This window comes from Suncus etruscus, chromosome 6 (assembly GCF_024139225.1).
Source record: "Suncus etruscus isolate mSunEtr1 chromosome 6, mSunEtr1.pri.cur, whole genome shotgun sequence".
In the NCBI taxonomy this organism is placed as follows: Eukaryota; Metazoa; Chordata; class Mammalia; order Eulipotyphla; family Soricidae; genus Suncus; species Suncus etruscus.
This window is the reverse complement of record NC_064853.1, coordinates 23,567,115-23,575,697: the sequence shown is the minus strand read 5'-3', so window position 1 is coordinate 23,575,697 and position 8,583 is coordinate 23,567,115. Positions and strand designations below refer to the sequence as shown.

The window sequence follows — 8,583 nt, the reverse complement described above, 5'->3', positions numbered from 1 at the left end:
AGCTCTCACCTGGACCTCTTAACAACCTCTCCCTGGAGGGGACCCCCTAAGCTCTCTTTTGGGGCTCCATTCAAAGACTCTCCTTTTCCTAGAGCCCTGAGAGAAATCTTATTCTCCCCATCAGCTTGTCCTCAGGACAGAAATCCCATGAGCTGCTGCTCTCGGTGTAAGACATCTAGGAGGCCGTGGGGGGGGGGGGGGGTGGAGGGCTGAGTCTTCAAGCGTACAGCCCTGGGTCCCATCTCCAATGCTGCCATATACAATCTCTTCCCAAATACACTGCAGTTGGATGTGTGTGAGGCCCACATTCAAAGGGGAGCCAGCAGATCTCCAAGAGGCTGAATCAAGCTGGGATGGTGGCTCAAAGCCCAGCGGGCCCCTATGTCACCATTGTGACTTGTAAGGGGGGGGGGGGGTGTCTAGAGATCCCTGCCTCTCAGAGCTCATACCTGTAAGGGTTCGAGCAGTGCCAAGCTCGCAGCTGTAATTTGCTTCCTCAGCCCTGAATGGGTGATGACCTTGAGAGTCTAGAATTCTTCAGAATTTCAAACTGCCTGCCCGAACCCTGGAATTCTGCAGCCACATTCCGACGTCTCTAGCAGCAGCTTCTCCCCAGCTTTCCTGGAGCTGGCAGGTGTGGGGCCTCCTGTCCATGTAGCTCAGCCCCCACAGGCAAATGAGCTGATGTCAAAACCTTAGCCGTGGCCTCCCTCTCTTCATCCCTCCCTCCCTCCCTCACACTCTGGAGGAGCCAGAGGGAAGGTGAGAGGCGGTGAAGGTGGAGTGAGGTGGGGCCCAGGACCAGTGGAGCTGAACTGCAGTGCCCACAGGGGAACCTGTGTGCCAGGGACTCCTTCCAGGGAGTCCCGGATCCAGTCATCCCAGGCGCCGACCTCTGCCTGTCTCCCCAGACTTACCTGGTGTGAGCCGGTGCAGGCGGGTGCTGGGGAAGGCCATGGCCGATGAGAAGACTTTCCGCATCGGCTTCATCGTGCTGGGCTTCTTCCTGCTGGCCCTCGGCACCTTTCTGATGAGCCACGATCGGCCTCAGGTCTATGGCACCTTCTACGCCATGGGCAGTGTGATGGTCATCGGGGGTGTCGTCTGGAGCATGTGCCAGTGCTACCCCAAGGTAGGTGTGAGGGCAGGTTGGCTCTGAGAGCTTCAAGCAGCGGTTCCCCACTCTGTGCTTGTTTGCCTTTCAGCCCTGCTTGTCTTCTCTTTGCCTCCTGATTCATCTATCCATCCCACCATGGCTTTTATTGCTCTATCCATCTCTCCATCTCATCTTTCCAGCCCTCCTCCTATCTACCTTTCTCTCCCTCTATTCATTCCTCCATCTAGTCATCTCAGGATCCATCTACCCATCTATTCTTCCATCTACCCATTATTCCATTCTCCTATCCCTTAATCTATCCATTCTTTATCCTACCATCTGCCATCCCTCCATTTTTCTATCTTCTATTCTATTAGCTGTCCTTTTCTCTATTTATTTATCCCTCCATCTATTCATCTTTTACCCCTCCATCCCTCTATCCATCCATCACTCCTTCCATCCCTCCCTCTACCCATCCTTCCTCTATCCATCCCTCCATACCTTCTTTATTCATCCCCCTAATCATCCTCCCCACCCCTCCACCCCCATCTTTCCACTCCTTTGTTCTTCCAATGATTTATCCCACCACCAATCATCCCTCTCATTCTCTATCCATCTGTCCACCACCCCCAGCTTTCCATTTTTTGATCCTGTCCTCCATTCCACCATCTGCCAATGTTCCATTTCATCTCTCGCTCTCCATCCACTCTGCCCCATTCCTTCTATCATGAGTTGACCAGAACCTTCTGGGCTTTCAACCCTGGACTGGGCCATAGTGGAAGACACAACAAAGCGAGTTTCTGAGCCATTTGCCTGAAGCCACAGTCCCTGAGTGCTGCCACCCATTGGCACACCCACCCTCTGGTGCTCTGGCACCTTCCACTCCAGTGTCTGGTGGGGAGCCCAAGACTCAGAGGGGGTGTCACAGCCTCCAGTGTAGAGCTGAGGATCACAGGCCAAATATGTGTCTCCTAAAACCTCATCTCTCTGTAGGGGGCTCCCTGGACCCCAGGCTGGTGAGAGCTAAGCAGGACTGAGTTTTTCTGGGCTGCTTTTGAACAGAAAGCATGTGGCTTCAGTCCTAGGTTCTAGTTCCAGCTCTGGCAGGAATGCTCTTTTTGTCCTCTGAGCCTTTGTCCCAGCCTCTGTTTCTTTCATTTGCAAAATGGGGATCTATACCCTGGTTTCTCCTTGTTATGTCAAGATCAGCATGGGAATGGACATGGGGTGCTTTGTAAGCTGCAAAGGGGCAAGGAAGCCACCCTGATTGCCACTGATTCTTTTATGGCCTGTCCATATCAGGGCTGGTCATTTTTCAGTGCCCAGAGAGGGTGAGGAACTTTTTTTAAAGTTACACAGCTGGTCAGAGGCAGAAGAGGAGCATAGATTCCAATGTGATCTGTGCCTGGGAGACTTTCTGGGGCCCTCTTTCTCTGAGCCTCAGTTTCTTCATTTGCACAAAGTACAGGTGGAAGAGGGGGTCAGAAAGAGCAGGAGATCCAATAACATCGATGCAGCCCCCTTTGCCCCCACACCTGGGATCCCTCACTTGCTTGAGGGACCATGAAGCAGCTCTTAGGGGCCAGGGCCCTGCCCCCAATTTCCAGTCCTGGCCCCTCAGCTGACTCTCCCAAGCTGTCATGAATCTTGACAGCCTGGCGGTCCCAGCTGGTTCACAGCTACTTCCCAGCAGTTTACAGTCAACTTGCCTCTGTGTCTGCAGTGCCTGGAGCAGAGGTTGGGGGAGAAGTCACTGGCTCTACCTCTACTCAGAACAACTAGGGGACACTGGGGTATGTGGGCAGGGTCCTTCCTGTCTGCCACCCTTTTTCCAGGGGAGCCTGCAGTCAGGGGACAGAGGGTGCAGTGTGGGGTGCGGGGAGGGGAGGGAGCCATAGCATTAATGAGTAACTGTTGAGAGAGCCCAGCAGTCAGGTGCTGGAAGCCTCGGCCTCCCTCACCCCCACTTCTGTGACCTTGGCAGGGGGAGCCTCACCCGCCTCTGTGTGTTCAGCTGAAGGGGAGGAACCAAGGGGTCTTGCCAGAGGGGTCAGGGACCTGAGTGAAGGCTCAGGCTGGGCTCTGGGTGGGGGATCTGGTGGGAGGAGGGGCTGGGCTGATTGTGTGTTTCAGGAACACAGAGTTAGAGGCACATGACAGGGACAGACCCCCCAAATCTCATCAGGTCCCGCTGCTTCCGTGGACTTTTGTGGCAATACCAGTACTTAGGAATCCCGATATCGGGGCATGACAAGTGGGAATCTTTTAGAAAGAGCTCATTGAGATCAGAGTCATGATGCCCACACACCCAGAGGGAGGCAGCACTAGTGTCTGATATTCTTTGAAGGGCCGGGGACTCAGCCAGACATGAAGCAAGATTTGGAGCTAGGAGTTTTCTGGTAGTAAAGATATGGAAGAACAGAGTGAATAAAGCCAGGAGGTGAAAGAGTGAGGCAGAGGTGAGGTAGAATTGGTGGAATTACTGGTGTTCTGAGGGGGAAGGAACAGGGCAGTGGGGCCTGCCGGGAGACTCCTTGTCCCTGGCCCAGGACATTGCTGGGCCTGAGACTGCAGGAAGGGTCTGTCCCAGTTCATGGAATGTAGAGATTCCCAGGCAATCACTCCCAATTTCTGAAATAGACTTGGTCAGGTTGGGGCCACCTTAGGCTCAGTCTTGTGGGAAGCTGTCAGAGAGGCCGACCTAGCACTGAGAAGAGCAGGGAATGGAGAAGGGGAGGATGGTCAGGGAAAGTAGCCCTGGGGTGCCCATTGGCCCCATTCCACTGGATCCAGAATCAAGCCCTTGGGTGGATGATAAATCTGCCATCCCTGGGACCTCCTCAACTCTGTTCCTGCATTTAGGAACATCCCAACCTTCTGTGCCACAGCCAACTTGCAGAGAACTAGAGAAAGTCCTCAGATCCTGAAGTCATTTTTTTTTTTTTGCAAGGGGGGGGGGTGTCATACCCTGCATCGCTCAGGGGTTATTCCTGGCTCTATGCTCAGAAATCATTCCTAGCAGGCTCGGGGGACCATATGGGATGCAAGAATTCATGCAAGGCAAACACCCTACCTTCATGCTATCTCTCCGACCCCAGATCCTGAAGTGTTAATAGGTTCATGATCCCTCCTTGCCTCCTTCCTTCCTGTTCCCCTCTCTTCTAAGGAATCATGTCCTAAGACGCTCCGTTCTTTCCTTCTGGCCTTTCACCACAGATGCTGATGTTGAAATGGATAGAGATGATACTGATAGTTGATACTGATGGTTGATGCTAATGGTTGATACTAATGGCAATACTCATAGTTGGTCCATATTGATGGTTGATACTGATGGTGATACTGATGATGGTGGCCGTGAAGGGTCATGGTGATTGATGATATTGATGGTGATGATACTGAGGGCACTATAGATGGTGAGGGTGAGATTATAGGATTATATTGGTGATGGTGATCAATTTGATGATATTGATGGTGAAGATGCTGAGAGTGATATAGATCAGTGTTTTTCAGCCTTTTTGTGCAAAGGCACACTTTTTTCATAAAAAGAAATCATGGGGCACACCACCATTAGACAGTGTTCAAAAAGGAGGGCTGGAGAGATAGCATGGAGGTAAAGCATTTGCCTTGCATGCAGAAGGTTGGTGGCTCAAATCCCGGCATCCCATATGGTCCCCCGAGCCTGCCAGGAGCGATTTCTGAGCGTAGAGCCAGGAGGAACCCCTGAGTGCTGCCGGGTGTGACCCCCCCAAAAAAGGTAAAAAAATGTTATTGATTATTGATTATATTTAAAGTAATTCTCTTGAATAGGAATCAAATACACACAAAGAAATTATTTTATAATTACTTTATTATGAAATAATAAAGTACTTTATAATTGTTCATATTTCTGTTTACTTACTCAGTGTGCAGTGTGAAACCTGGGCCTGTTTGGCTGAACACAAAGCTGATATTCTGGCAGGAATCGAAGAAAGACACACACGTAGCTCTTCGTCAACAGCTCTATCTCTATTTTAGTTTTTATAGCAATCAGGCTTAGCCGCATATTACGAATGAAATTGGAATTTTTTCCATGGCACACCAGACAATATCTCACGGCACACTAGTGTGCCGTGGCACCAGTGGTTGAAAAACGCTGTTAGGTGATGTGGATAATATTATTGGTGATTAATATGATAATAGGGATGGTGTGGTGAATATGATGGAGGTAATGGGGGGAAAGATGCTGACAAAAATGCTGCTGGTGAGAATGGTGGGGAGGAGGTCTTTGGACTAAGTTAGACAGAGGAGAAGTTGAGAACTGTGAAACAAGGTCTGTATGTGAAGGCATTTATGGTGGTGGTTAGTTCTTCCTAGATATCAGGGGTGTTTAGCCTTCACAGGAGGCCCAAGTCGACTAGAACTGAGGTACAGATGATCCCCAGGGGGAAGGTGGACACAGGAAGAATGCAATAGGATCTTGTCAAGCTTGTCTCTCACGGGGCCGGAGAGATAGCATAGAGGTAGGGCGTTTGTCTTGCACACAGCCGACCCAGGTCAGACGGTGGTTCGAATTTTGGCATCCCATATGGTCCCCTGCACCTGCCATGAGCGATTCCTGAGTGCAGAGTCAGGAGTAACCCCTGAGCACCGCCGGGTGTGACCTCTGCAAAAAAACAAAAAATAAAACAAAACAAGTTTGACTTTCACATCTGGCTTGGCGAGCTGCTTCGCCTCATTGGTGCTCAGAACCACCAGTGCCATATTAAGGATTTAGAAGAGCTGGGGATCAAACTCAGGGCCACACACACACACACACACACACACACACACACACACACACACACACACACACACACACACACCAGACATGAACTCCAACCTTTAGTGCTTTCTCCCTATTCTGGATCTGCTTCCTGTCTCTGGTAAAAGCTATTCCCTATGATCACATTAGCCAGGGGTGTCAGATGGTCTTTTCTTCTTTTTATAAAAAAAAACTTTTAAATTGTTTCTGGGTCACACTTGGTGGTGCTCAGGGCTTACTCCTGACTCTGAACCCAGGGATTGCTCTTAAGGGGATTGGGGAAACCATATGGGATGCTAGAGAGTAAACCCAGGTCAATCACAGGTTGCCCTCTGTAGTCTGGGGCTGGGTTTTGAGATGCAGGTGGGGTTCATTTGCTGCTCTAGGGGTGCAACTCCCTAGGTCTGTGCAGGCATCTGCAGGGTAGCCTCTTTTGCCCTGTAGGTCGCCTTCATACCAGCTGATTCTGATTTCCAAGGTGCCTTGGCTCCAAAGGCACTGGGTCTCCTGGAGAACGGGCTTGGGGAGATGAAGAGGTGAGTGCTGGGGTCCTGAGAGTGGGGGAGGTAAACCTCACAGGCCTAGAGGGGCTGTGTCTGACCCAGCACCAAACTTGCCTCCCTACTTCACCCCTACACACACTCAGCTTTGGACTCGGTTTTTCCTGTTTCCCCACTGAGTAAACTGAGGCCCAGTGACATCCCATCTCAGCCTCATGGGCAGGGCTCACATAACCTCTGTACTGGGGTTCCTTTTGCTTCTTGCTTCTCAGGGCGCTGAGAGTGGCCAGCCCCTGCACAGAAGCTCTATGCTCGTTGGAACTCAGGAACCATCCTTGGTCATGAGCCGGTTACAGTCGTGACCCCCAAAGCCTTTTCTCTGAACAGAGGCTCGAAGCAGCTGGGCCTGGAGCCAGCCCTTGGTACAAGCTGTTCAGAGATTCCTGTTTTCTTCCTTCCTTCCCTAGCCCCCAAGCTCCCTATGTGCGGCTGTGGGAAGATGCCGCCTATGACCAGAGTCTGCCTGACTTCAGCCACATGCAGATGAAGCTTGGGAGCTATCGTGAGACCCCCCAGGCCCTGCTGGATCCCAAGGGGGGAGCTGATGGAGAAGGTCCTCAGGATGCCCAGGCCCCAAGGGAGGGCAATGTGGTGGTGCACAGAGGCCTAGAGGAAGAGCAGGGAGAGAGCACCCCAACACAGAGTCAGCCCTGGTGAGTGTGCCCATCAGGAGTGGGGGCAGCCTGGAGTGCAGAGGGGGCAGAAGCAACATGTGAGTGTGAAGTGGGCAGAGGGTAGAAGGGGGCCTTGTGAGCTGCAGGGCTGGGCTTTAGTCCCAGCTGCTCTGTCCATCTATCTCTGACCCTCCTGAATCTCATTTTCCCCATAAGCGAGGAATCACTCCCTCTGCCCACAAGGGTGGTCCTGAGGATAGGGGTGGGTGAGCAAGCATCTCAGCACCCATAGACTGTGCCCTCTACGTGCCGGACATCAGCATCCATAAATGGGGCACCTGATTTCAAGCCCAGATGGTGCCTGATGTACTTTGTGGTCACCCCAAAGCATGGTCCCCCACTGCCCTGACTCCTCCCTGAGTCCCACCTCCTGTGGGGCCAGCCCCATAGCCCAGAGGGGCTGGTGAGGTGACAAGGACCCCAGTGACCTTGAGTGATTGGGGTGGACTGGCTGGGACATAGGGGATGAAGTCTATTCTGGATGCTGTCAGCCTGGGACACCCATTGAGGAGCAGGAAACTAAGATCCAGCCAAGTTGACTCAGTCCTACTTTCACCTTCAGCCCCCCAGGTCAACCAGAGGGTCTTGCGCCCTTGGCTTCCCTCCAAGATGACCTGGATGTGGGGACCAGCGAAGACAGCACCCCCAGTTCATCTCCACCAGGAGAATTGGAGCCTCAGGTCACCCCTGCTGACCCCTGGGCCTGCAGGTGCCCACTGCACCCCTTCCACGACTTTGCCCTGATCGATGCCCCCGGGGTGGAGGATGCACCAGCAGAAGGGCAGTGTCGGGGAGCAGCCTTGCCTGGCTCGTGGCCACGACCCCACGGGGTGAAGGAGGAGCCGCAGCAGGAGGAGCCGGAGCAGGAGGAGGAGGACCTGTACTATGGGCTTCCCGACGGTCCTGGGGACCTGGGCACGGAGCTGGACATGGATCCTGATGCCCAGGGCTGACACACAGCTGTGCTGTGCCCATGAGGTTGGGCCTCCTTGTTCCTCCTGCAGATGGGAGCATCTGCACGTTCCCAGACTGAGACTGAAAGCTGCAAGGCAGGTCTGTTCCCGGCTCTGCTCTCGCCAGCACTGATTTCCATTTTTTTTATTTTGGGTGGAGGCAGAAGCAAGGGGGCTTGGAGCCACACCGGCGGTGCTCAGGGATACTCCTGTCTCTGCACTCAGGGATCAGCTCTGCTGGGGCTCAGGGGAATCTTTGGGGTGCAGGGGATTGAATCCAAATCCAGGTCAGCCATGTGTAAGGCTGTACTCAGACTCCAGCCCAGGCGTGATTTTCTCTGGTCCAGATGTGAAGGTCGGATTCCATCTGTGCCCAAGGTCAGCTCCAGCCTGGCCCTAGTTACCATTACTGTGTCTTCTAGAGCTGACTTCTGGCGACCTCCTTCCCCTCCCCTGTCCCTGGGTCTCTTAGTTTCTTCTTAGGCAGTAGGGGCTGTTCTGCCCTTATTGAGATTTAACT

General features: G+C 52.8%; 1 protein-coding gene across 1 annotated transcript; it reads left to right on the top strand.

Moving 5' to 3' along the window:
* The first annotated feature begins 955 nt into the window (after positions 1 to 955).
* BSND (barttin CLCNK type accessory subunit beta) lies at positions 956 to 8,063 on the top strand. The gene is made up of 4 exons (XM_049775467.1): positions 956 to 1,132; positions 6,321 to 6,412; positions 6,838 to 7,089; positions 7,673 to 8,063. The coding sequence occupies exons 1-4, from the start codon at positions 956 to 958 to the stop codon at positions 8,061 to 8,063; spliced, it is 912 nt and encodes a 303-aa protein (XP_049631424.1).
* The last annotated feature ends 520 nt before the right edge of the window (positions 8,064 to 8,583 follow it).

Excerpts from the sequence above, each read along its gene's own strand:
- BSND (XM_049775467.1), top strand. The coding sequence starts at position 956 with ATGGCCGATGAGAAGACTTTCCGCATCGGCTTCATCGTGCTGGGCTTC. Across the intron at positions 1,133-6,320 it reads TGTGCCAGTGCTACCCCAAG|GTCGCCTTCATACCAGCTGA; the intron begins GTAGGTGTGAGG and ends TTTGCCCTGTAG. Across the intron at positions 7,090-7,672 it reads CCAACACAGAGTCAGCCCTG|CCCCCCAGGTCAACCAGAGG; the intron begins GTGAGTGTGCCC and ends TTTCACCTTCAG.